The sequence below is a fragment of the Lissotriton vulgaris genome, chromosome 3_1 (genome assembly GCF_964263255.1).
Source record: "Lissotriton vulgaris chromosome 3_1, aLisVul1.2, whole genome shotgun sequence".
NCBI classification, from domain to species: domain Eukaryota; kingdom Metazoa; phylum Chordata; class Amphibia; order Caudata; family Salamandridae; genus Lissotriton; species Lissotriton vulgaris.
The window spans coordinates 1,239,780,185-1,239,807,402 of NC_141689.1; the positions used below are offsets into that span (position 1 = coordinate 1,239,780,185).

General features: G+C 46.5%; 1 protein-coding gene across 2 annotated transcripts in view; it reads right to left on the bottom strand.

Annotated features, from left to right (window-relative positions):
• Nucleotides 1-1,771: 1,771 nt before the first annotated feature.
• LOC147727719 (uncharacterized) overlaps nt 1,772-27,218 on the bottom strand; it is a 154,603-nt gene continuing 129,156 nt past the window's right edge. The window contains exons 7-8 of one of the 2 annotated variants that reach the window (XM_086961712.1): nt 25,305-25,415; nt 1,772-3,406 (exon numbers count right to left, since the gene is read on the bottom strand). In XM_086961712.1, coding sequence (XP_086817838.1) covers nt 2,664-3,406; nt 25,305-25,415 — 854 coding nt within the window. In that variant the 3' untranslated portion in view covers nt 1,772-2,663. The remainder of the gene's footprint in view (nt 3,407-25,304; nt 25,416-27,218) is intronic. The other variant, XM_086961711.1, reaches the window with a different exon arrangement.

Sequence of the window (27,218 nt, forward strand, 5' to 3'; positions counted from 1 at the left end):
GCAGGCCTGTAAGGACTCGACACAATCTTGTCCAAAATGGATGCTACATTATGTTTATTCTCTGTATATAATTCTGCCTGACACTAAGAGCTGCAAGATGTGGATTTGTTTATTTTTTAATTGCACTGTTCTCGAAAAGACCTAATTTAACAGTTTCCCAAGGACCTTCCTCTTGCATGTGGCATTACATTCATTCACAATGGTTGGCAGTTGTTTATGTAACTAGATTGTTCTGACGTCTTTGGATATTAGGTCAGAAGGGCTGAATCAATATTCATGTAGTGGGTTAGTGCTAGGGTGTTGTGATTATATGATAATGCTGTAATTTGATTAGTTGAAAATGTAGTTCTTTGCTTATGCCATGATAATTTTGCTGTTTCAAGGTTTTATAATGGATAAATTAGCTGTATAAACCCTTGAATTTGGTGGTGAGCCAGAGACACTTTGCTTTCTACTAGGGATGCAGATCAATTCCTTATGGATTTTGCTGCACATCTGAGACGTAGTCAATTTCTGATTCCGCCTGTTATTCTGCAATGTTCACATTACTTGACAGCCTTTAGGAAATGACCTATGTAACCAACTAAGCAGACTATATCATATTAAATACTATAAAGCGATGACTTGCAGAGCTGTTCAAAGCTAACAGCATACTGAAAACCATAAAACTGCACATATGTCTCTTACACTTGGAAACACTTGCCACACAGGATCAGAACAAAGCAAAACCCGTCCAACCACACCCCACATTGTGTAGCATTCTACTCATGAAGACAAGTGCTTTAGTACCCTACGTAGGGGTAGCAAGCGTAATATAAGTGCTGCAATACAATACAATACAATAAAATACAATTATGCTTTGGATGAGACTATTGTGGCATCTGTACTAGCTATTTCTATATTGTACCTTTTGAATTTTGTAATAAACCTTCATGGTTTTTCTAAATTCTGCTCTAGAACTCAATCTTTGAGTCAGCCCTGTCCTTACTGATTGTATTTTGAAATGCTGTTTTGAGCCTTGTCTCGTGATGTGAGGTGAACACCATCCCTGATCCACTCAACATCTGGGTGCCCATTGAGATTTAGATTTTCTAGGGGTACAGCACAGCTACAGGGTCTAGTCTGTTAATTTAATGTATACAGCCCTCAGGCCAATAAACGAGTGCATGCTGTCTTTCTGGTTATACTAAAAACATAAGAGACTTTTGTGTTTGTTAAGCTTTTTTTTTCCTTGTCCAAAGGAGCTAGCACAGTTGCAAACTGATCAAGTTAGTTGGAGAATAGCAGGCCTGCTACCATCAAATCTGGGGTCATGTTTTTGGCAGATAATGGATATCTTAGAGGTTTTGAGAAATGCATACATTTTAATGAGGTGGACTGTAAAGGCCGTAAAGTGGTAGATACACAGTTTCAGCATTTTGATTAAGACCCTGGCTTCAGTGGGGAAGAGCATAGGGCTGAGAAGCTGAGCCTATTTGTATTCTTGACCACAATCCTAACTGTCACGCTGTAGCTCGTCAAGTTAAGATACCAACTAAATTTGATCTTTTAACTAGGAGGATTTGAGAAAAATGCAAGGGTTCCAGACACAATTACGGTGGACAGATTCAGAAAATAGTTGCGTAATAACACATCATTGAACTGGATTAACATGGCGAATTCTTGTGTTTACTGTTGGCACAAGGTTTTGGCTTTTCTCAAGATTAGTGATTAAACAGTATTTTGTTTTGCCTACAATGTTTATGATGCATGTGTAGCTTTTTAATAATGTGGTTGGATTTGCTTATCACATGTTCTGTTGTGTCATTACTAACACTATTGACTAAGGTATACCTATTGTTTTTATTATCGCAAAGATGCAGTTAAAGTTGTAGTCGCATGAAACTAAGGACCAGCTTTACGCTCTTAGCTTAAGTTGCACAATTTACTCCAATGATTTAGAGGTGAAATGGATTCATAGAAATAATGTAAGAACAGCTAGGTCAATACTAATATCTGACGGAGGCTAAGGGACATAAGTGGATCTAATGGTTAGGACATCTTTTGCAAAAGATGCTCGGCAGTCTGTGAGGAGTGATTGAAAACATACTTCTCTCCTCTTTGAAACAATTACCTTGCAGAAAAAGCAGGGAAGAAGATTTCAAGTCTAATGTGTGAAATGCCATCAAAATATTGAGAGGCCAAGAAGATAGTCTTCCTTTTTTAAGGCTATTCGAATACAATTACAGTTATACGCAAAAATAATCTGGATCCCTCAGGTTTCAAATCTGGCCGCCTGTTCCAGAATGCATGTTCAAAACCTATTTGACTTCTAGTTCACCTTTCGCTGGGTGCTTGCTGCCTCTTTAAATATTCTGCCACGGTTAATGTTGTCAAAAAGTGTAATAGTTTCTGAATAGAAGACCTAAAATGATCCCTGTCCCTGAGTTAGAGCATGGTGTGATAATGTTCTGCAGCACTCCATTCTAACAATCAGTTTGCGCGTCTAAATCTCCCAGCCATTCTGTCCCAAAGTCAGTTTACATTTTTGCATGCATACAATGACAGGAAGGATACTCGGTTCTGTGTCAGAGTCCAATTAGAGCTGATTATTCATTGCAAATATTAGGCCTGCCGACTTTCACATTTAGTTGTTCGGTTTACAGAATTAAACAGGTGTGGAATCAGTTTTGTTGCAGCGCCGGCTTTAGCTCTCTTGTGTGTATTTGCTGGTGCCTCTTTAGGTTAGATGAGTTAATGAATCGCCTTTCACACAGATTGCAAGCATATGGTTTCTCACCCGTGTGCAATCGCCTATGTTTCACAAGATGTTGTACCTGTCTGAAGTTCTTACCACAGTGATTACATGTATATGGTTTCTCTCCAGTATGCACTCGCTGATGTATCAACAATGACTGCGTCTTTCGGAAACTCTTTCCACACAACATACATGTGTAAGGTTTCTCCACAATATCTTTTGCCACATCTTTCGAAACGTTTGTTGGTAGGTCAAAACTCTTCTGACACTTGCTGCACACTGTCAGATGTGCTTGCTCGTTATTCTTACAATGTGCAGTATCCGTTCCTGACTGGGTGAAGCAATTTCCACAATAACTGCAAATATACATTTTCGATAAAGTGTCCACCTGCTGATATGCACTTATTGTTGTTGATTCTGAGAAACTTTTCCCACATTCATTCCTTGCATATGGTTTCTGGTCTCTGTCAATCTCCTTAGGTTTAATAGTATTTAACCTCTGGGTGCTGCCATAGTCAGTGTATGCATTTAAGGGTTCTACTGGTTTGACTGGGTGATGTTTAACATCTAAGTTGTTGCTTAAGTTCTTCCCACAGTCCCTGCTTGTGGAAGCTCTCTCCCAGCTGTCCGCTTGTGGTTGTTCAGTGGCGTTTACTGATGTATTGAGACCTTAGGAAACAGAAGATACATCAATAATGGTTACAATACACAGGAGAGTGAAAGAGGGAGAAAGAGAGCGAGAATGAGAAATTGAAGGAGAGACGGAGAAAAAAGAGAAAGAGAGAAAGAGAGAAAGAGTGAAAGAGAAAGAGAGTGAAAGAGAGAAAGAGAGAGAGAGAGAGAGAGAGAGAGAGAGAGAGGGAGAGAGGGAGAGAAAGAGAGAAAGAGAGAAAGAGGGAGAAAGAGAGAGAGAGAAAGAGAGAGAAAGAGAAAGCGAAAGCGAGAAAGAGAGAGAGAGAGAGCGCGAGAGAGAGAGAGAGAGAGAGAGAGAGAAAGAAAGAGAGAGAGAACCAGAAACAGACATATCTACCAGACCAACAAAATACCATAAAAGTACAAGTAAAAGCAAGTCCATTTGAACAAATTAACATTGCTGCAGAGACATGAGCTCTATGGTCTACCCAAAGTTTTCTCTGGCTATATTTCACTGTTCTTTGCGCAACCCCCAATCAAACACACTTTTTTGTTACCACAGATGTTGCATAATTTCTATAGCGGACAATTTTACTCGTGACTTAAACACACAAAACGGGATAGGATGAATACTTGCATACTGTCTAACCACTGGCAAGGTGGCGCTCCAACCCATCCTTTTTGGCTTACTGTGCACCCCTAGATTAGACTCAGTTGAATGCAAATCAGCCTTGGTCCTGTTCCAATATGAACAGTCCAGCCCAAACTGCCTTGTTAGGTCCGCTCTGAACCAAAACATTAGCACCCCAAGACCAGTTTAGGCCTACTGGGCCTATTTAGCCATTGTTCCCATGCTCACTGTGCCACTGGAACCAAGCTGCACACTAACTGAAGAGGGCAAACTGGGCAGGTTGATTGTGTTCCAGTTCAGAAAGACTTGGTTTGGCAGTTCTGGATGGACTATTCCTTTAGGAGCAGGGCCTAGACTTATTTTCATATGGTTGGGTCTATTCTTATGTGGCATATTGAGCAAAACAACAATGGGTTGGAATGCTACTCCTAGATGTTGCCAGTGGTTAAACTATTTACAAGCATTGCTCCCATCACTGTTTATGTGATAACTATACAGGAGCTTACAGGTCATAAAATTGATCAGCGACTAACATCCTCATCAGCATGACTATGAATTTTACAACATTCGAATGTCTGTTTTAACAGATATGTCTAAGATGTGTCGCTGTCCTTGCTGTCTGTCAAATACTTACCTGATGGCACACGTCACCCACTCTTAGGCAGACGGGGAGAGTGAAAAGTTAACCACAGAGTGATGTGTGCTTGGTGTGCCATCTATCCAGGAACTGTGTTTCGTTACTGGGTTAATAACTGGCTCACTGGGATTAACACTGCTCTGTTCTGTTGTGTTGTGTTGTTATGTGTTGCGTCCTGGAATAAATTAAGAGAGACAGTCCAATGGGAAGATTCAGCAGGCCTTGCAGAATCAGCTAAGCCAAGACCCCTGTTCCCTAGGTTTCCAAGAAAGGGACGGTTAGGCTAGTTAAGTCTTAGTAAGGAGAAAATATTGACAAGTAGAAGACTGCTTGCAGACAAAGAAGCACATTGGTGCCTTTAAAAAAAAAATGTCCCCTGATCTTAAAGAGTTATAGGTTAGAACAGTTCCAAGGCCGATTTCGGTATATAGCTTCAGACTTCAAGATGCCCCTAAATGAAGGGCTTGCAATAGGATGCTGCCGGCTTGAACTGCTTTGCTGTGATATATATATTTTCTTTAACTCTTTTTATTGTTATTTTAATAATATCAATCATACAATTATCATCACAGTTTACATTCCATGTACTTGGTACGGTGTTACAGAGATTAGCTTCTTGTGACAAAAACATTGAGCCTTTTCATGTCAATGCTGCACAGACTTTACATACATAAATACAATAGTTTGCGCTGCATGGTGGCGCCAGCAGCTCCTCTTGAGTTATACATATCATCAACATACCATTCTTCCCCTTCCCCAGCAGAATATCCATCACACAGCGCTGTAAGTGTCCTTGGGCCTAGATGCTACAGGCAGCAATTCTGCGTATGTCATGAACCTTTCCTGGCAAGTCACCAAGTCATCAACCCAAGTCTTAAACTTCGGCCCTCGCCCCCACCCCCAGCGGCATGCAACTCTCCTCTTAGCCATAAGCAATGCCATAGCTACAAACTTGCGGTGCTCAGCTCGTACTTGTTTAACATAGCCCAAAAGGGCCATCAAAGGGTTTGGGCCAAAATGCTTATGTATCGTTTCCGCTAAGGCTTGAAAGACCTGTACCCAGTACTCATTCACCCCCGGACACACCCACGCCAAGTGGAGAAAGTCTGCCCCTTCGGCTCGGCACCTATCACATCTATCTGAGTCCCTCAGCCCAAATCTGTGCATTTTCGCCAGTGTCTAATGCAATCTGTGTAGGAACTTGTAATGAATTATACGCAGCCGGCTACTAGCTGATACCCGTTCAGTTTGCACGCAACAGAATTCCCACTGTTCATCAGTCAGGTCTAGGCCCAACTCCCCACCCTCCCACTTCCTACGGACAGCAGCATCTGGGACTACTCTTTGTGTATGTACTGTACGGTATATTAAGGACACTAGTCGTCTAGCTGTCCCGCATTGTAGTATCAGCTGTAGTGTGTAATGCTTGACACGAATGTTATGTTGCCCCAGAAGTACCAGGAAGGTGATGCTCTTTCCCTGTCTCCCCTAACCGGTTCACCACCTGCCAGAATTATATCACTGCACAGGAATAGTGATGCCCGCCAGAGGAACACAGGGAGACAAAACAGAAAATACAGATGTCGTCTTTGCACCTGGAGAATTAACTGTTATTCCTGGAACCACAGAACGTCTGAATACCAGCTTCCTAGGTGGATGTAAAGAACATAGGTTAGTGCAGTAATACTAAGTTTAACAGATAAGTGCAATGATAGAGAGAACAGGTACCTACAGGATGTTTGGATGAGAAAAGCTGTGAACATGTAGAATATGGAAGGAATGATATCCAGGAACTGTAACCTCTGTCTCCTGTGTATTGTAAAGAAGGGAGCCTCAGAGCCTGGAACTAGAATCAACACTCCTCTAGTTCCAGGTAACAATGATTCAGAGCCGGGACTAGTATCAATGCTCCACTAGTCCCGGTTAGACACCAAGTGAAAAAGACACACAGACTACTTATGCCTTCTATCCTCCTCGCACAGTGTGGAAATAACAAATTAAAATTCAAATGAGCAGCTAAACAAATCCCTTGAACTCAGGGAAAACTTCGAGACTCCACTAACAAAAGTAACATAAATGCGTGTAACAGCACAAACACGCTTCCGAAATAACGAACGAAATGCGCACAATCAGACTCCTTTAAGGGACAACGGTACCTTGCTGAAGAAGCACCGACGCCCGGCGAAGACCCGACGGATCCCGCAGCTCGCCACCACCGTGACCCGGAACCGCAACACAGGAAACCACAATACCGGAACGGAACGCGAAGCGTACACTGCAGGGAAGGGGGGTGGTTAAATGACGGGTCGGGCCTCTCTGCGCATGCGTGTCTCTTCACACATGCGCCGTGTGCTTGCCAACCATCAAGGGCTGACGCTTGCCAACCACGCGTTTGTATGCAGGCACAACAGTACACCCCCCCTACTCCTCCACCAATAGGTTTGGGTTTGTTGGGATATCTTCGATGGAATAGGCGTAACAATCGGGGTGCATGTATCTGACTTGCAGGTTCCCAGCTACGTTCCTCGATACCATACCCTTTCCAATGGATCAAGTATTGTAATCTGCCTCTACAACGTCTAGAATCAATAATCTTTTCAACTTCATACTCTTCTTCTGAATCTACTATCACCGGACTCAGTCTTGGTTGGAGGCGTGTACCTGGTGCAACGGGTTTGAGGAGGGATACATGGAAAACTGGGTGTATCTTCATAGCTGGAGGCAGGTCTAGTTGTAATGCTACAGGATTAATGACCTTTGTTACCTGAAAGGGTCCTATAAACTTCGGTCTGAATTTACAAGAACCCAGCAAAGCTAAATGTCTAGTTGATAGCCACACTTTATCTCCTGATTGGTACACAGGTCCTGGCTGTCTATGGGTATCTGCGTCTTTCTTATATGTTGCCTTTGCCTTGTCTAGATTGTCTTGTATAGAATTATGTATTGTCTGGATTTGCTGAACCAAAGAGGTGACTGATGGAGATGTTACTGACAGAGGAATGGGTAAAACTCTGGGATGGAAACCATGGGATCCAAAGAAGGGAGTAAACAATGTAGAAAAGTGATGACTGTTATTGTACGATAGCTCAGCTAACCAGATCATTTCATCCCACTCTTGATTTGACTGAAGGGACTGGCATCTCATAAATTGTTCCAGGCTCTGATTGACTCGTTCGGTTTGTCCATCCGTCTGAGGATGATGACTCGAGGACAACCGAACATCAATCTGTAGCAATGTACACAATTGTCTCCAGAACTTGGTTACGAATTGCGTTCCTCTGTCCGTGATAAGAACAGAAGGAATGCCATGAAGTCTAATGATGTTATGTAGAAAGACTTGTGCCAGTTTACTTGATGTAGGGAGACCAGATAATGGTATGAAATGGGCAAATTTAGTGAACAGATCTACCACTACCAATACAGTGTTATTACCTTTCTTAGTGCTTGGCAATTCGACAATGAAGTCCATGGACACCGTGTGCCAAGGGCCTGGTGGAGATGGAATAGGACATAAAAGTCCTACCGGTTTGGTGTGAGAGGCCTTGCCTTGTGCACAGATAGCGCAGGTTCTGACATACTGTTGTACGTCCTGATTCAGGGTTGGCCACCAACAATAGCGTTTCACCAATTCAACCGTCCTCTTATACCCCGGATGACCCGCTATGCCTTGGGCATGGCACCAATTCATAACTGTCTGTCTCTGTTGAGCTTCAGGTAAGTATAACCCATCATGTACATATTGTAACCCTTGTCGTGTCTGAGTGTTCTGGGTCTTGAGAAAGGCGCCAGCTTCTGGTCTTTGCTGAGCGCTAGTCACCTCCCTCAGAAATTGGTCTTCTGTGACTGTACCTCCGATGATTTTCTTAGCATCTATGATGGAGGGGGGATGTTCATCTATTGGGGGACTATTAAACCCCAAACGGGATAAGGCATCGGCTTTACCGTTCTTCCTTCCTGCCCTAAAATGGATTTCAAAATCATAGCCACCAAAAAACTGAGTCCATCGCAGCGGTCTCATGGACAAAGCTTTCGTGGTTTTAAGATACTGCAAATTGCGATGGTCTGTGATGATGGTGACCGTATATCTGGAACCCATTAGGTATTGCCTCCATTCCTCCAGTACCTTCTTTATTGCAAGCAACTCTCTTTCACCAATAGCATAATTGATTTCTGCAGGCGTGAGCTTATGAGAATAATAGGCTACAGGATGTAATTCTCCAGTTTCGGGGTGGGCTTGAGATAATACTCCTACTGCCACTTGGGATGCATCAACCTCTACCACAAAGGGACTTTGTTGGTCGGGATGTCGAAGTATAGGGGCCCCAGTAAAGGCTTTCTTCAATATCTGAAAAGACCGTTCTGCTTCTGAGGACCATACAAAAGGTGTATCTTTTCTCAAGAGTTTGGTGATGGGTGTTACAATTTCTGAAAAGTGTTCGATAAAACGCCTGTAAAAATTGGCGAAGCCAAGAAATCGTTGTATGTCCTTAACTGAAGCGGGAGAGGGCCACTGAACCACAGCCTGTACCTTGTGAGGATCCATCTGCAATCGCTGGGAGGACAATATGTTCCCCAAAAAGGCAACCTTGGACCTGTGGAAAAAACATTTGTCCAATTTACAGAACAGGTAGTTATCCTTTAGTCTCTGTAATGCAGCTTGAACATGACCCTCATGTTCTTTCAATGTGGCGGAATAGATAAGAAGATCATCAATGTATGCGATGACGCATTTGTCTAGTAGGTCTTTCAGCACATCGTTAATGAAATACTGAAATGCGGAAGGCGCATTACAGAGCCCAAAGGGCATCACCATATATTCAAATAATCCGAATTTGGTGCAAAACGCCGTTTTCCACTCATCTCCTTCTCGTACCCTAACAAGATGATATGCCCCTCTAAGATCAAGTTTGGTAAAATACTTGGCATTCTTAACCTGATCCAGGAGAGAGGAGATGAGTGGTAACGGGTATCTGTTCTTAATGGTTACTGCATTAAGGGAACGGTAATCTATGCAGCAACGCAAACCACCCTCACGTTTAGGAATAAAAAAGAGAGCTTACGAAGCTGGGGATCTAGATACTCTGATGAACCCGAGATCCAGCATCTTGTCCAAATATTCTCTTAGGTATATATTTTCCTTTTCGGTTAAAGCATATACTCTGCTCGTTGGAATACGAGCCCCTGCTTGTAGGTCTATTCTACAGTCGTACACCCTATGAGGGGGTAGACTGGTGGCTTCCTTGGCATCAAAAATTGAGGAATACTTGTGATAGACCTCAGGTAATCGTGCATCAGGTTGGTCCACCTCTTCGTCCCTTTCATCATCCACTGGCTCCTGATCTACTGGATTCATCAGGGGTTCCCCCTCTGTAGTTTTTAATAACGTGGAAGGTGTACTGGACAGCACAGAGGCAAGGTGTTTCTTGTGGGTCTGGCAGGATGCGTCATCAAACACGATCTGTTCCTTCTGCCAATTAATGGTAGGGTTATGGTGTCTTAACCAGGGAAGACCTAATACTACTGGAAACTGCGGGGATTGAATGTTATCAAAACAAAGAGATTCCCTATGGGCATCTGCTATAATTACTTCTAATGTCTCTGTAGTATGTGTTATGGGGCCAGATTTCAAAGAACTCCCATCAATGGTATAAACCTCTTCCAGGGTTGCCTTAGGTATGTAGGAAAAATGTTTCTCTTTTGCCCAATTACCATCCATAAAGTTACCGGAAGCTCCGGAATCGATCATTATTGCGACTTCTAATTGATGAGTTGGGCTTTGCAACAAAGAAGGTACAAAAAAATGACTCTGTGAATGAGCCAATGAGGAGACTATTGATCCTGAATGACCCGATGCCCTTAGTCTCTCTGGGCTTCGGGTCCTCTAGTTTTCCGACTGTCTCTTTTGTTTGGGTTTAACGGGGCAGTCCCTCAGGAAATGTCCAGCTTTACCGCAATACAGACATAATTTAAGATTCCTTCTACGTTGTTTTTCTGTTTCGCTAAGGGGTCCCTTAATACTCCCTATCTGCATAGGTTCTGTACTGTCGACACTCCCTTCAGTCTCTGTCTTACTATCTTTAAAAGGTATCCTATTGAAATCGCCCTTAGACTTATCCTTCCTTCTTTCTCCTAAGCGATGATCCAGCTTTACCACTAAATCAATGAGCTCTGGACATGTATCTGGGGGGTCCACTACATGAGCTAAAGCGTCTTTCAATTCATCACGCAGTCCTTTATAAAACAAGGCGCTGCGCTTCTCGCGAGGCCATTCGGCTTCTGCCACTAGACGGTGAAAAGTGGATATGTATGTAGCTAGATCCTTAGAGCCCTGTTTGAGTGTCAAAAGCTCAGTATCTGCTGCATGTGTAAATGTGTGTTTGTCAAATAACTTCCGTAATTCCCTCTTGAATGCGTTATAATCTAGAAGGAGGGGGTCATCCCTCTCTATTAAGGGTATAGCCCAATTAGCCGCAGGGCCTCCTAAATATGACAGGACGAAAGCCACTTTAGCTTGATCTGTGGGGAAGCAAGTCGCTTTACACATAAAATGTAGTTGGCACTGACTGATGAAAGCTGCACATTTGGCAGGGTCTCCGTTGAATCTTTCCGGGGGAGCTAAGGGTATAGGGGGAGGAGGAGTGACTACTTGTATTACAGGTGTTTGTGGTCCTGCAGCTCCTGCCCCACCATCTAAGTCCATTCTATCTAATCTATCAGCTAATGATTGGGTTTCTCTCTGGAGATTACCCATCAAGTTTGCAAGATCACCTAAAGTCACCTCCATGGTACTTGGGTGGCAAATAGATAAGGCTTCGCGTTCTGTAATGCTTGACACGAATGTTGCCCCAGAAGTACCAGGAAGGTGATGCTCTTTCCCTGTCTCCCCTAACCGGTTCACCACCTGCCAGAATTATATCACTGCACAGGAATAGTGATGCCCGCCAGAGGAACACAGGGAGACAAAACAAGGAAAGTGGGGGAAAAAAGAATATACAGATGTCGTCTTTGCACCTGGAGAATTAACTATTATTCCTGGAACCACAGAACGTCTGAATACCAGCTTCCTAGGTGGATGTAAAGAACATAGGTTAGTGCAGTAATACTAAGTTTAACAGATAAGTGCAATGATAGAGAGAACAGGTACCTACAGGATGTTTGGATGAGAAAAGCTGTGAACATGTAGAATATGGAAGGAATGATATCCAGGAACTGTAACCGCTGTCTCCTGTGTATTGTAAAGAAGGGAGCCTCAGAGCCTGGAACTAGAATCAACACTCCTCTAGTTCCAGGTAACAATGATTCAGAGCCGGGACTAGTATCAATGCTCCACTAGTCCCGGTTAGACACCAAGTGAAAAAGACACACAGACTACTTATGCCTTCTATCCTCCTCGCACAGTGTGGAAATAACAAATCAATATTCAAATGAGCAGCTAAACAAATCCCTTGAACTCAGGGAAAACTTCGAGACTCCACTAACAAAAGTAACATAAACGCGTGTAACAGCACAAACACGCTTCCGAAATAACGAACGAAATGCGCACAATCAGACTCCTTTAAGGGACAACGGTACTTCGCTGAAGAAGCACCGACGCCCGGCGAAGACCCGACGGATCCCGCAGCTCGCCACCACCGTGACCCGGAACCGCGACACAGGAAACTACAATACCGGAACGGAACGCGAAGCGTTCACTGCAGGGAAGTGGGGTGGTTAAATGACGGGTCGGGTCTCTCTGCGCATGCGTGTCTCTTCACGCATGCGCCGTGTGCTTGCCAACCATCAGGGGCTGGCGCTTGCCAACCACGCGTTTGTATGCAGGCACGACATAGTGGTGTCAGGGCTTGAGGTTCAGCAGGGAACTCCGGTGTCAAAGCTCGTATCCCCTGTCTAAGACGGATATACAAAAAAGTATCCATTGGGGTCTGTTGTGTTTCTTGAAGCATTTGCTCCAGGGAACGAAATCGACCATCATGGTATAAGTCCCCCCATTTGCTGATATGTGTACGTTTTTTTAAATTATGGAAGATGACTTCCTGCAACAGCGGCATGCTCGGGTGGTAAGTGAGAGGTAGCAGTTGTGAGTAGATCATGGGAACGTCCGGCATTCGCCCAATACGCTGCCATGCTGTAATCATGCAAGTAAGGGTGTTCGGCATCTTGTCTCTAGTCTTCACAGTGTCATAGATCACGCCATCAATAGGTACCGGATGCGCTAACCAGTGTTCCGCCGCAACTTGCGGCATATATCACGGCTGTTCTATCCAGAACCAGGCATAATGGGCTTGCACGCTTATATAGTATAGTTCACAGTTTGGGATCCCAAACCCTCCATGTGAGTAGGGCCTGGTCAACACACTCCACTTCAGCCACGGCTGCTTACCACCCCATATAAGTCTAGTCAGTTCAGACGTCAATGTCTTGAAAAAGAAGGCTCCGGGGTAATATGGAATATTTAAAAAGAGGTACAGCAATTGGGGAAGTATCATTTTGATCTGTGATGCTCTGCCCGCCAATGAGAGCGGCAAAGCAATCCATCTGGTAATGCAGTCCGTTATTCCGGCCATGGTCGTACAGTAATTCAACCTTAAGAGCTCCTCCCTGTCCCTAGAAACCTGTATCCCCAAGTATTTCAGCTCCCTCTCACACCATTCCAACGGATAGTCAAGTGGGAAGCGAACCGTGGCCGTCGTCGGTCGGAAAATACCTGATTTTCCCCAATTAATTTGGATTCCCGATAGTTTCCCAAACACTATAAATTCCCTCAGCACTGGGTTTAGATTCTGCTGCGGGTCTCGAATGTAGAGTGTGATATCATCGGCATATAAGGATATAAGTATTTGGCGCTGATTACACTTCAGAGCCTTGTCATTGTGTTGCTGCCACAGTTTTACCGCCAGCGGCTCCACCGCTATTGCGAAGAGCAAAGGGGAAAGCGGGCATCCCTGACGGGTGCCTCTAGTGATTTTAAACTGCGGTGAGGACTGCCCATTTATCAGTACCTTAGCTCCCGGCCAATGTTATTTGAGCTGTATCCACGTAAGAAAGAAGGGGGGGGGGAGCCCATCCTGAACATAGCACCAAATATGTAGTCCCACTCAATAGAGTCGAAGGCCTTAGTGGCATCCAAAAACACTGCCGCCATATGCAGTTCCTGGGATACATTATTCAATATGGTAAACAGTGTCCTCAGATTATGGGAGGTGGCTCTCCCTGGCACAAATCCTGACTGATCAGGAAGGATCAGCGTTTCCATGAGCAGGCTCAGCCGGGTGGCAATTATTTTCGTCAGTATTTTCGCGTCGCAATTAAGGAGAGATAATGGTCTATAGGAGTGACAATGTTGTGGCGGTTTGCCTGGCTTCAACAATGAAATTATAAGGGCTTCCCTCATAAAGGCCGGGAGACTACCCACCTCTAGCGATTCTTCATACACCTCAACTAAGATGGGGACCATTAGGCCTATATATGTTTTGTAAAATTCCACCGGAATTCCGTCCGTCCCTGTGGCCTTTCCGTTTTGCATGCTCATAATTAATTCTCTGACTTCGTCCAATTCAAAAGGGGCACATAGGAATGCCCTTTGTACATCGTTAAGCCACTCCAAGGTCACGTCTCCCAAAAAGATATCAAGATCAAGGTAATCTTCCCTATTCGGGGTATATAGCCGCTGATAATGGTGAGCAAACACATTTAATATATTAGTCGTGTCTCTACAGACCCTACCCTCAAGATCCTCAATCTCTAAGACATAATTAGCACCGTGGGGCTTCCTTACTATTTGCGCCATTGCTTTGCCCGGTCTTTCCCCCTCACCATAGCTTCTAGCTACCCAGTATCTACCCCGAAGTCTTACCTCCGTCTGTGCCATATCCATATACTCTGTGAGCTTTGTGTGAAACTTAGGTTGGGCATCACTGTTTGGACCTGCCCCCAATTCCCTTTCCAGAGCTTTAAGCTCTGTCTCCAATTTCCGTATCGAGTTAAGTATATCTCTAAGAACCCCTGCACCTTTCGATATGCAGTATCCACGTATCGTCACCTTAAACGCCTCCCAGATTGCCTCAACAAAGCAAAGAACTCCTGTATTTCTTCACGCATCTCCTCTCGGAAAACAGCATCCAATAGGATAGAGGCATTTAGCCGCCAACTTTTTCGTGGCATGGCGAGATCCCGGGAGGAGAGCGCGAGCAAAACTGGGGCATGGTCTGAGTACGTTCTGGCCAACTGACGCGTATGTAATATCGCAGGGGGCAACCCCCTAGAGATCAGCCAGTAGTCGAGGCGCGCCCATGATGCTGCGTGGGCCGTATAGTGTGTGCCCCCTTGTGTATGGGGGTGATGATGTCTCCATGTATCAATTAGGTGGTGGGTGTCTATGGTGTCATTCAGTAGCGTACGTGCTTTGGTACAGTGATGTGGTGCTGGATGTGATCTGTCCATTCTGGGGTTCAGTGTGACATTAAAGTCACCTCCCCATAATATATGGGTAGAACCTAGTTAAAAAATCTTGGCCCATAGCGAAGTGAAATAGTCCGGGTCATCAGTGTTCAGGCCATAGCAGCAGGCCAGCGGGATAGATTCAGTACCCAGTCTCCCCCACATCAAGTAATAGCGGCCCTGTGGATCCCCTGCAGTGCCCGCCAGATGAAATGGGACTCCCCTCCTCACCAGGACCGCCGTGCCTCTCGCATAAGACGAGTAAGATGAGAAGAGCCTGTGGTCCGCCCATTTACTGGCGAAATTGGTAGACCTCTGTGGAGCAAAATGTGTTTCCTGCAGCAGTGCTATGTTTACTCGATGTCTGTCTAAGTAAGCCAATATATGCCTTTTTTTTCGTGGGTCCCCTAGGCCCCTAACATTCCACGTAAGAATATTCAGTGCTACAGAATCTGGATTAGTCTTACTGTCATTGGTCTCGCCTTGGTCGTTGCAATCTACAGTGTATGTCACTTGCACCACACATACCATCATAGCAAAAACCTGAAATACTCTTTTGTTCACTGTGAATCAGCGCATCTGTGAAATTCGCATCTCTTACAAGAGTCATTATCTGCGTCCAACTCGTTAAACAACATGCAAACCAAAGAACTTCCCGAACCCATCTCTCTCCCCCTTCCTCTCCCTCCCACTGAAGCAGACCCAACTTGCCAGCATCTATTGCCCTCCCGCCCCCCCCTATCCCCAACTCAACACGCAACCAACCCCAGTCCCTGAGCCCCTTCCGAGCCCCGCAACAAACAGTACATGGGGTATACCCTTCGGGGGACATTACAAGGTGGCCTCACTAAAACCCTCCTCCCAGAGAGCCCCACTGCGATCAGTGTGTACGGGTCCCATGGAAGTCTGGGGTGCCCAGTGTGCTGATAAAGCGTCTTATTGACCCTATCATGTCATTCCTCTTATTATAACAAAGTTCAAGTCTTACTTCTATGCATTCACCCAACCAATGAAACAAACATATATGATAATCATGTCCGAGCAGACAGCCCAGGCCTCACTGCAAGTCGTCGTCTTCTTCCGCCCACGTTTATCGAGATTGCTGTGACGCATCTTCTGCTCCATCCGACCAGTTAGAGCGTTTTTCGAGCTTGAGAAAGTCCTCCACTTGTTGCGGTTTTGTGAAAAATCTCTGTTTGCCTTGATGCGTGACTCCAAGTCGTGCCGGGTACAATAATGCATAGTCTATTTGTGCCTTCCTCATTTTATTTTTGACATCCAGGAATTTTCTCCACGCTTCTTGCACCATGGGAGTAAAGTCCGGCTATATGGAGAATTTGTTCCCATCGTACGACAGCGTCTGTTTGCTGCGTGCAGCTCGCAGTGCCACATCGCGATTTCTATAATTCAAAGGTCTTGCATTTATGGGCCGCGGAGCGGCGCCCGGAGGCGGACGCAGCCCCAGTGATCTGTGGGCATATTCTACAATAACTAACTCGAGAAGGATTCAGCTCCTAACGCCGTCTGCAGCAGCTTTTCTATGTACTCTTCCATCCTTCCCGTGTTGGTGGATTCCGGTATTCCAACCACGCGTATGTTGTAGCGCCGACTGCGTGCTTCCAAATCTTCATCCTTGGCCGCTATCACCCGCAATAACTGGTCCATGCGGGCCAGTTGCGTTGTGTGCCCAGACACCACATCCTCAGAATTCGAAATACGTCGCTCTGTTTCTGCTATCAGCTCTTCATGTCCTTCTAACTTGTGCGCTATGGCGTCCATGCGCGATGACATACAATCGACTTTGTCCACGATAGTGGCAAAGCCCTGCCTGACCTCCAGTAGTATGCTCTGTACATCCGCCGCTGGGGTCCCGGCATCACTCTGAGCGTCCTCGCCTCCACTGCATTCTTGATCGGGCTGCAAGTTGCGGCTAGTCTTTTTCGCAGCATCAAAGTTCAGTTTCGGTTGCCTCGTGTCCAGCTTCCCCATATTAGCACTAGGGCAATTGCGTCTTTTAATAAGATCGTGACTGTTTCCTGCCTCCGCGGTGGATACCCCAGCCGGCGCTCCGTCACACAGTACTTTGAGGCAGTGCTCTGGTGGAGGTAGTTCTGTCCAGTGGTCAATTGAGCCCAGGTGTACCAACCATGTGTGCCCTCACAACACACTCCGTGCACATGCAGAGCACTAAGGCAGAACTGGATATCGCTGAGATAACTACGCCGCTACACAATCATGTCCTGCGTGCTGGTATCCCTCTCACACCAATCAATCCTGGGGGGGCACAGTCCCCTCACGCTGGACACCCAGATTAGCATTAAAGGGCATGCGGCTTTGTAAAGTCTCCGCACATCAGCAGGGTGCAGGGTACTTGTGAATCCTCTGACATCTGAAACCACTATCAGTGGCTTGTCACGGTCATTCTACAGTTAATGCTGCTTTTGTCGCGCCACTGTGCGCCCTAAGATGGTGCCTCCATAAGCTACAATAATACGAGCTGGTGCCCACATACAGGCAGTGGTGCCCTCTCTGTTTTCAATTAAGTGGAGGGGGGGGGGCATCCCACCTCTCATCCACACCCCTCACTCCACCAGTCTTCGCCAGCTACAATATTTGTCCTCACTCGCTGGGATTGCTGCTGCCCGTGTGTCATGCAGCGGAGGGAGGGAGGAGGGGGGGGTCCGCCGCCGCGGCAGCCTCCGCAGCGATTCCTCGGACCTCAGCCCTTTCGGTGTCCCTTCAGTGCCGCTCCTTCTGCCCCCGCAACGCCTTGCTCCAGACGGCCTCCCCGCTTGAGGAGGGCAGCACCGCCCCGCCTTCACCTCTATGCGGTCTGATGTCGACTCACTCGCCGCTCCTCTCACAACTTAAAAGGGGGGTACCTTGGCATCCATACTCCTCCAGGGCCTCTTTCCTTGCCCTGCTCACCTTCCGCCGCTATGTTATCAAGCGGGTCAGACTCCGTGCTCGCTCCTACCCGCTGTTCCGGCCGGCAGGCCTACACGCCGTTAGTGCAGCCGCGGTCCCCCTTTTGGCCGCCATAAGTGTGGCAGGGTATGCTCAGACGTGAGACCCTTGCTCACTTTGCCACTGGATTCAAGCAAGCCGGGCTGAAGACGGCTGTAATGCCAGAAACCGGTCATCAGAAGCTTGTTTCAGGTCCAGGGAAGACATGGCTTGGCAGTTCGGGCTGGACTGTTCCCATGAGGCACAGGGTAAGACTGATTTGCATATAGCCATGTCTGAACTGGGGTGGCAGAGTGGGCTAAAGAACGGTGATGGATTAAACCCAGATCTTTTGACTGGGTGTGAGTATTTGATTCAGATGCTCCGTCCATCACCACCCCCCTTTTGTACCGCGGTCCCCAGCAGCATGCGTGTCCCAGCCTACTCACCTCCGGACTTCCACGTCCGCTGCTGGCCCAGCTTCCACTCGGCACAACTCGGGCAATATAGGTTTAATTTACTTCAAATTTTCACCAAGCCTGCATACGATGGTGCTCAAGCTGTCGCCTGCTGTGGTGGCAAGCTTTGGGGTCAATAGGCAGGATAAATGAAAGGATGGTTTCACTGGGCTGCGGGAGCCTCACTCCAGTGCGGCCATCTCGCTAGTGCGCCACCTAGCGCACCCCCTGCTGTGAAATTTCTATTAGTCAAAAATGGACAGAATGTTCAGATTGCACCTACCTACACAGGGCCCTACAGCTTACTATTTTACGTAAGTCTCATGCTGCATGAGTCTGAAAGCTTCTGTTGCAGTTTATGCGCAAACATCAGGAACATTCTCTTCATTTCAGCATCTGCGTGGTACCTGCTGCAATAGGTATGTGACAAAAAGGTGATGGATGGAATGCTTCAATTAATCTCGGCCTCTGGCAATCGCTTGGGCCGCATTTCAATCCATGGTTTTTTGCCCAACGTGCCACCGCAATGTGGAACCAGCCATATGCAAATAAGTCTTGTCCCTTCTCCAAAGGGAACAGTCCAGCCTGAACTGCCAATGTCAGGGTTGACCACTGGCTCGCAACAATGACTGTCTGTGAATGAGGTCAGAATGCTCCAGTAGGAGCTGAAAAGTATGTTCCGTCACATCACCTGAAGAGCGCAGCCAAGGGAGCGAGAGTGACTACACCACCTGAGAGGCTCCATTCTAGGTACCGACTCTCGTGGAAGGAGGGATAGTCCCTTAGGTAATCCAAAGGATGGACAAGACTGTGCACACACTTCCCAAGGTCATCACCGACCCTAGTCATCACTGCAGCAAATGGTAGGCACTAGAGGTGAGACGTTTTTGGGAATCCAACCTCTGCATTTCGATGTGCCAGAAAGTGGGCAATGCAGAGCTTGGGCTACGACCCACTGGACTTAGTACACAGTAAGGCCCCAAGACTGTGTTCAGATAGTAAGCCTAGGTATGCCTGTAAAATAATGGTGACGCTACAAATAGACACAGAGGGTTATATGAGAGTGTGAAAAGGATTCCTGTGAGTTTAAGTGTTATATTTTGTGTGACTCAACTATACGGATAGCTAGGTGTCTCGCTGTAAACAGGCTTCTTTTACAGCAGTCCCGGTTACAGCCGTTGCTCAATTAATGTACTGAATAAAGGTGTGAGCTTGGCGCTCACACTGCATTGTGCAGATCTTCATTTGTCATAACTAGGCCCTTGAAATTAAGTGCAGAGAATAAATTGGTTAACACTGAACTGTACAAAGATAGTTTTCTGTCCTTCCCCAACTGCTTGAACATAGAGAGGTGCCAACTCCTGTCCATGTCAGCGGCAATGACAAATAAGTCATAGTGTAGATGGGTGACAGCAAGGAGTAATTTATCTCCTGAAAATTTTACTTTTTAAGATAGCCTGTAATGGAAATCAGAAAAGGGAGTGATAGAGAAATATACTGTAGGGGTACATCTCACCTATGGTTTGATACCAACTACCCATACGCTGATTACCAGTAGACTTTATTGAGCATTCCAGTAGTATGAAGTAATCAGAAGACAACACACGCAAAGCATTCTTTTTGTAGAGTACACATTAACAGAATGCGCTTTGATAAATACATATTTGGAGACTAACCAAGTGTTTGTGAAATGTGCTGGATAGAGTGTCTGGAAATCTAAGTTTTCAACACAGCAAGACAATGCCCAGTAAAGTAAATAAAACACCACTTTGGAAGGGTGAAGAAAGCTTCAATCTGATGCTCAATAAACATCTCTACTGAGATTGCCAACAAGGATGCTGAATACTACTACTCCAATGGTCGCTTAAACACAGTGCCAATCTGGTCATGGGAATGGATAAAGGTTTTCAAACAGATCTATGGATCGACTCACAGCACCAATCAAGATACTCTACATAATCTTCTGACAAAAGGTTGGGCTATGTACTCAATAATTTGCAAGTACAGTTAGTGTATTTCTATGTTTTTGTTTGAATAATAAGTTTCCACTATATAAATAATTGTTTACCCAATCCGCCCTGACCCAGGTTGTAATGGCCCTGGTGCTGTCACACTTAGATTACTCCAGCGCCATTTACCTTGACCTCTGCAGCTGGCTCAAACCAAGCCGCCAGACTTATCTATCGCCTCCCTCGTTAGCAATCTGCTAGGCCGCTGCTCAAGCAACTGCATTGGCTTTCTGTTGCACAACGCACTCTCTTCAAAGCTGCCTGCATGACGTTCAAAGCCCTTAATGTTCGTAGCCCCAAGTTTATTCAGGATCTTCTGCCTAAATACATCCCTTTACACAATCTTCGGTCTGCCTCTCAAACCCTCTTGATCATTCCCCGCTTCAAATTCCAACGCAAGGGAGGACGTAAGTTTGCCACGCTTGCCACCAAGCTATGGAACACCCCCACCCTGGAGATTCGTTCCTCTACCACTCTTCTCCAGTTTAGGCAGCAACTTAAAACATGGCTCTTTGTGCAGACGCTGGCGTAAATTCCCTCTTTCCTCCCTGGGTTTAGTTTCTAGCACGGTTGGTTAGCGCCATGAAACCCTCGGGTGTACGTGCGCTGTAGTCAAGTCAAGTCAGGTCAGATAATTTATATAGCGCACTACATACCCAGAGGGTCTCAAGGCGCTAAGGAAGGGGAGGAGGATTACTTGTCAAATATCCACGTTTTAAGTTGCTTTCTGAATGCTAGGTGGTTCTGGGTAAGGCGGAGGTAAGTGGGGAGTGAGTTCCATGTTTTAGCAGCCAGGTATGAAAAGGATCTGCCTCCCATGGTGGTCTTGTTGATGCGAGGGACAGTGGGGAGGGCTTGGCTGGAAGAACGTAGTTGGCGGGAGGGGGTGTAGAAGGACAGTCGTGAGTTGAGGCATTCTGGTCCGATGTCGTAGAGTGATTTGTGTGCGTGGGTTAGCAGTCGGAAAGTGATTCTCTTATTGACGGGTAGCCAGTGGAGGTCTTTCAGGTGACCAGAGATGTGTTCGTTGCGTGGGATGTCTAATATGATTCTGGCTGAGGCGTTTTGGATTTGTTGGAGTTTCTTCTGGAGTTTAGCGGTAGTACCTGCGTAGAGGGTGTTTCCGTAGTCCAGTCGGCTCGTGACCAGAGCATGGGTGACTGTTTTCCTGGTTTCGGTGGGGATCCAGCGAAATGTTTTTTTGAGCATGCGAAGAATGTTGAAGCAGGATGAGGATACGGCGCTGACTTGTCTGTTCATTGAAAGTGAAGAATCCAGGATAACGCCTAGGTTCCGTGCGTGGTCTGTCGGGATGGGTGCTTTTCCAAGGGCTTCCGGCCACCAAGAGTCGTCCCATGCAGAAGGGGATGTACCTAGGATCAGGACTTCTGTTTTATCCGAGTTCAGTTTCAGACGGCTATGTTTCATCCATTCAGCAACTTCTTTCATTCCTTCGTGAAGGTTAGTTTTGGCGGTGCTGGGGTCCTTGGTGAGAGAAAGGATAAGTTGAGTGTCATCCGCGTAAGAGATGATGTTGAGGTTGTGTTGGCGGGCGATGGTCGCGAGTGGGCTCATGTATACGTTGAAGAGGGTGGGGCTGAGTGAGGATCCTTGTGGTACGCCACAGATGACCTCGGTGGCCTCGGACTTGAATGGTGGAAGACGGACTCTCTGGGTTCTTCCGGTGAGGAACGAGGTGATCCATTCAAGTGCTTTTCCTTGTATTCCGATGTTGCTGAGACGTTGTAAAAGGGTGCTGTGGCAGACTGTGTCGAATGCTGCAGAGAGGTCGAGGAGGATGAGGGCGACTGTGTCTCCATTGTCCAGTAGAGTTCGAATGTCGTCTGTTGCTGCGATGAGGGCGGTCTCGGTGCTGTGTTTTGCTCTGAAGCCAGATTGTGAGGAGTCGAGGGATTTGTTGGCTTCGAGGAAAGCGGCGAGCTGGTTGTTGACAGCTTTCTCGATAACTTTGGCCGGGAATGGAAGGAGCGAAATGGGTCGGTAATTTTTGAGTTCGGTGGGGTCCGCTGTGGGTTTTTTCAGGAGGGTGGTGAGTTCAGCGTGTTTCCAGTTTTCCGGGAAGGTGGCGGAGTTGAAGGAGCAGTTGATGACGTCTCGGAGTTGCGGTGCTATGACGGAGTCTGCTTTGTTGAAGATGTGGTGAGGGCATGGGTCTGTGGGGGATCCTGAGTGGATGGAGTTCATCAGGTGGATGGTGTCCTCAGTGGAGATTGGGTTCCAGTCGTTAAGGGTGTTCGCGAGGGGAGAGTGTTCAGCATGTGGTTGGGTGGGTTGGACTCCGGGTTGGTTGTCGAAGCTGTTGTGGATGTCTGCAATCTTGTTGTGGAAGAATGAGGCTAGGGAGTCGTAGAGGGCTTGCGAGGGGGTGATGTCGTTGGAGTTGGCCGAGGGATTGGAAAACTCCTTGACTATGTTGAAAAGTTCCTTGCTGTTGTGGACGTTGTTGTCAAGTCGCTCCTTGAATGCTGTTTTCTTGGCCTTTCGGATTAGTTGGTGGTGAATGCGGGTGGCGTTTTTGAAGGCGTCCTTGGTGCTGGTGGTTGGGTCTTTTTTCCAAGCTTTTTCAAGGGTGCGGCAGAGTTTCTTGGACTTCTTGAGATCATCATTGAACCATGAGGCCTTCTTGTTGCCAGGTTTGCTTTGACGTTTTTTCAGTGGTGCTAAGGTGTCGGCGGTGTTGGATAACCATAGGGTGAAGTTGGTGGCGGCTAGATTTGGGTCCGAGGAGTGGGCTGGGGTGTTTAGAAGGAGCGATGAGGAGATCTGGTCGGTGGTGATTTTGTTCCAGTTTCTTTGCAGAGTTGGTTGGGGGTGGTTGGTGGGTTTGGGCTTGTTGTAGGAGAAGTGAACGCAGCTGTGGTCAGTCCAGAGGAGGTCCGTAGTGTGGCTGAAGGAGACATGGTTGCTGGAGGTGAAGATGGGGTCGAGTGTGTGACCTGCGATGTGGGTGGGGGAAGTGACCAGTTGTTTAAGTCCGAGGTTGGCGAGGTTGTCCAAGAGGGTGGAGGTGTTGCGGTCGTTGATCTTTTCAAGGTGAAAGTTGAGGTCTCCCAGAAGGATGTATTCTTTGGAGGGGAGTGCGTGTGGAGTGATGAAGTCCGTGATGTCTTCACTGAATTTTGCGCGGGGTCCTGGTGGTCTGTAGAGGAGGGTGCCTCTGAGTGTGGTTTTGGGGTCGATGTGGATCTGGAAGTGAAGGTGTTCGGAGTTGGTGAGGTTGGCGTCAGAGCTGGTTGAGATGCGGATGGATTTCTTATGGACGATAGCGATTCCTCCTCCAGTGTGGCCGGTGCGGTCTTTCCGAGTGATCTTATAGTCTTCAGGGATGGCAATGGTGATGTCTGGGGCGGAGGAAGCGTTCATCCATGTTTCCGTTAGGAAGGCGATGTCTGGAGAGATGGTGTCTAGTAGATTCCATAGGTCAATGGAGTGTCTGTGGACCGAGCGGGTGTTGAGAAGGATGCATTGTAGGTGGTTGGGGTCGGGAGTCTGTGGTGTGGTCGTAGCGGAGATGTTGTAGGTGCTGCTGAATTTGCAGGAGTAGCAGGAGAAAGGTCCATGGGTGTGTCCAGGAGCGGCTTGGACGCAGTTGGGGGGGCGACCGGGGTTAAGGGCTAGGAGGGTGGCGGCATCGTAGGTAATGCTGGAGGGCTGGGCAGCGCGAGGGGCAGGGGGTCTGGCGCTGGGCGCGGTCCAGGCGCGGACGGGCGTAGACGGGCTTACCTTTGGCGCACCTTCGGCGTGTACGTAGCGCGTGGACGCTGCGCGTGGGGGCATTGGCCATAAATGGATGGTGGAGGGGGCGGAGCGTGGGCGGGTCAGCTGGGAGGCGGTATCGGGGAGGGTAGGCGGGCCAAAGGAAGGCAAAAACAAGCACAACAAAATGTCTCCTGGGAAAGTGAAACTGGGCTGAGGGAGATGCAATCAGAAGCAAAGCATACAATGCAGCACAAATGTCAATTGCTAATGGCGGCGGTAGCTTAAATAAACAGTCTTCAAAGCAGCACACGATGTAAAAATGCTACAGGCGGCAACAGGTTCACTGAGCTAAAGTAGCGCTTCGAAACAGACTACAGTTAAATGCGAGATTCAGCGCTAAAATGCTCTATCATGAGAGACAGCCTACGATACCACAGGGAATCAGACCGCTCTTGAGGCAGGGAGCGTGGTGGGAGCAACCGCTTTCACAGAGGTCCAGACGGTCACAGATGCACGGAGGAGGGGGAGCGTTTAGTGTTCGTGGGTGGGCGGGTCAGCTGGGAGGCGGTATCGGGGAGGGTAGGCGGGCCAAAGGAAGGCAAAACCAAGCACAACAAAATGTCTCCTGGGAAAGTGAAACTGGGCTGAGGGAGATGCAATCAGAAGCAAAGCATACAATGCAGCACAAATGTCAATTGCTAATGGCGGCGGTAGCTTAAATAAACAGTCTTCAAAGCAGCACACGATGTAAAAATGCTACAGGCGGCAGCAGGTTCACTGAGCTAAAGTAGCGCTTCGAAACAGACTACAGTTAAATGCGAGATTCAGCGCTAAAATGCTCTATCATGAGAGACAGCCTACGATACCACAGGGAATCAGACAGCTCTTGAGGCAGGGAGCGTGGTGGGAGCAACCGCTTTCACAGAGGTCCAGACGGTACAAATTCTGGATAAGATAAGATAAATGTAAATCAAATATTGAGGCTATTAACCGCTGGTGATTTACAGGTTTCAAGCTTGTGCAAGTTTTATACTAAATCCTTCTGAAAAAAGACAGCATTTTGATATCTCCTTTCAGCTGTGCAGCCCTTACTCACCCTTAGAAATTGTTGTACTTTCTCTCGCTTCGGAGTCTTGATAGTCCATGAAAAGAGTATCACTTTCTTCTTTAATTCTAAACTTTATAACTGGTGGGATCATTTCCTCCACTGTCATGGAAGAAAAATCCAACAATTCAGTATTAGAAAAGAAACAAACCAAACGTAATTTTATTTTATGCTACATACCGCACAAAATAGACAAAGGTTAGGGCTGACACGGAATCATATTATCAAGAGTTCTTATTATGAAACAGCAGATTCTAAGCCAGAGATGTCACTACAGGCACCTAGAGGGTCAGATTTATGCAAGAATTTCAGGATATCGGTGCATAATACATTTTCATACAAATCTTTTACATGAAACACATTTACAAAGTCCACCTTTTCTGAAATTATGGCATGGTGCAGACAGACCCTGGGCACTCTTTAACTAACAGAAGTTCTGCCAACTCTGAATGATCAGTTAATGCCAGTGACCAAGCCAGATTAACGTTTCCTACAACAGCATCTAACAGCATTAGGAAATCCTGAAACCAAAAGGATGGCATGAACACTGTTCAATTCTCTCTACAAAACTTCATTATAAAATGCAGAAGCTGTAGCGTGTCACTATCAGTGGCACCAGACAATTAAATAAACGTTCCAGTAGAATTTATACTTCTGGCAGTTGTAAGCATCAGCGGGCTACGCAAACAGAAACATGCACCGCACCACCAGGAACTTAAAGTCAATGGATTATAATCCACCATGCAAACAGTGCCCACACTTTTTCTATTGAAGAATGCTTTCTATCTCTGGCCTTAGAAGAAATGACCTCATGAAACATGAGACAAAGTTCATCACAATATCCTCCATGACAAAATTTCTGCAAAGAAAGCAGCTATCATGTGTATGTATTCCTAGCTCTTGCCACCCACTGATAAAGTGTTCCTAACACTTCACTTCAAATTCCCTATCCATGAAACCACTCACTTTCAGAGTTTGACACACCTTCCAAAGAACTGGTTCAGGAATATGCAAACCGTGTGTGATCTAATGCACTAAAGGGGGTTTGACTCTGAAGTCACTTTAAAGGATATTGAACCTTTAAAACAGAATCTAGAATAACTATGTACCCCTGACTGCATACCAATACTAGATAAAGTGTTACTTACAGCAAAATCCATTACAAATGCCCATTTGGGGACTCAGATCTACATATATGCTGGGACAGTCATACACCCCTACCCCATGTCGGGGGACAATTAGTTAACTGGTATTTACAATTCCATTATATCCTATGGTACTTTTAATACGGCGGACAGGATATCTATCAAGTTTGTGACCCATCCGCCCAACTCTTAATCAGTCGCTTAGTGTTTATAACCTCAACGTTGCACATTCCCTACAGCATTAGTGAGTATCTGGGAGTCTCCACACAGACTGCCATGTAGATAATAGATCAACAGCCTAAAGCAGGGAAGAATTCGTAACAGCACCTCCCTGCGTTTCACTGTATAATTAAATCCCAGTGCTGGCACCTACATCAAATAGCACCTTTATCCATTGACCCCTTGTTGCCAATACTGCAATTGTACTCCATCTTCATCCACTGGCACTTGGTTTTCACCTCCCGCTACTGTCACCTCTGCTGCATCTGCCCTATTGGCAGTGCACTGCAGCTATAGACACTAACACCCAGAACCACGGGAACAGGATTTATTATACCCGCTTCCTGTGGCACCTGGCCCCACTGGCACCACACCAGCCACACTTTGGCATAGACAGACACCCCCACAATTATGCATACAGCATATTACAGCACAGTGGTATGTATTTGAAAGCACCAATAATTTGGCACAGACTCAATTACACTCTGGGCAATACGTCAAAAGGAGACAAAAGGACAGGAAGAAAAAACAAGGGTATAGA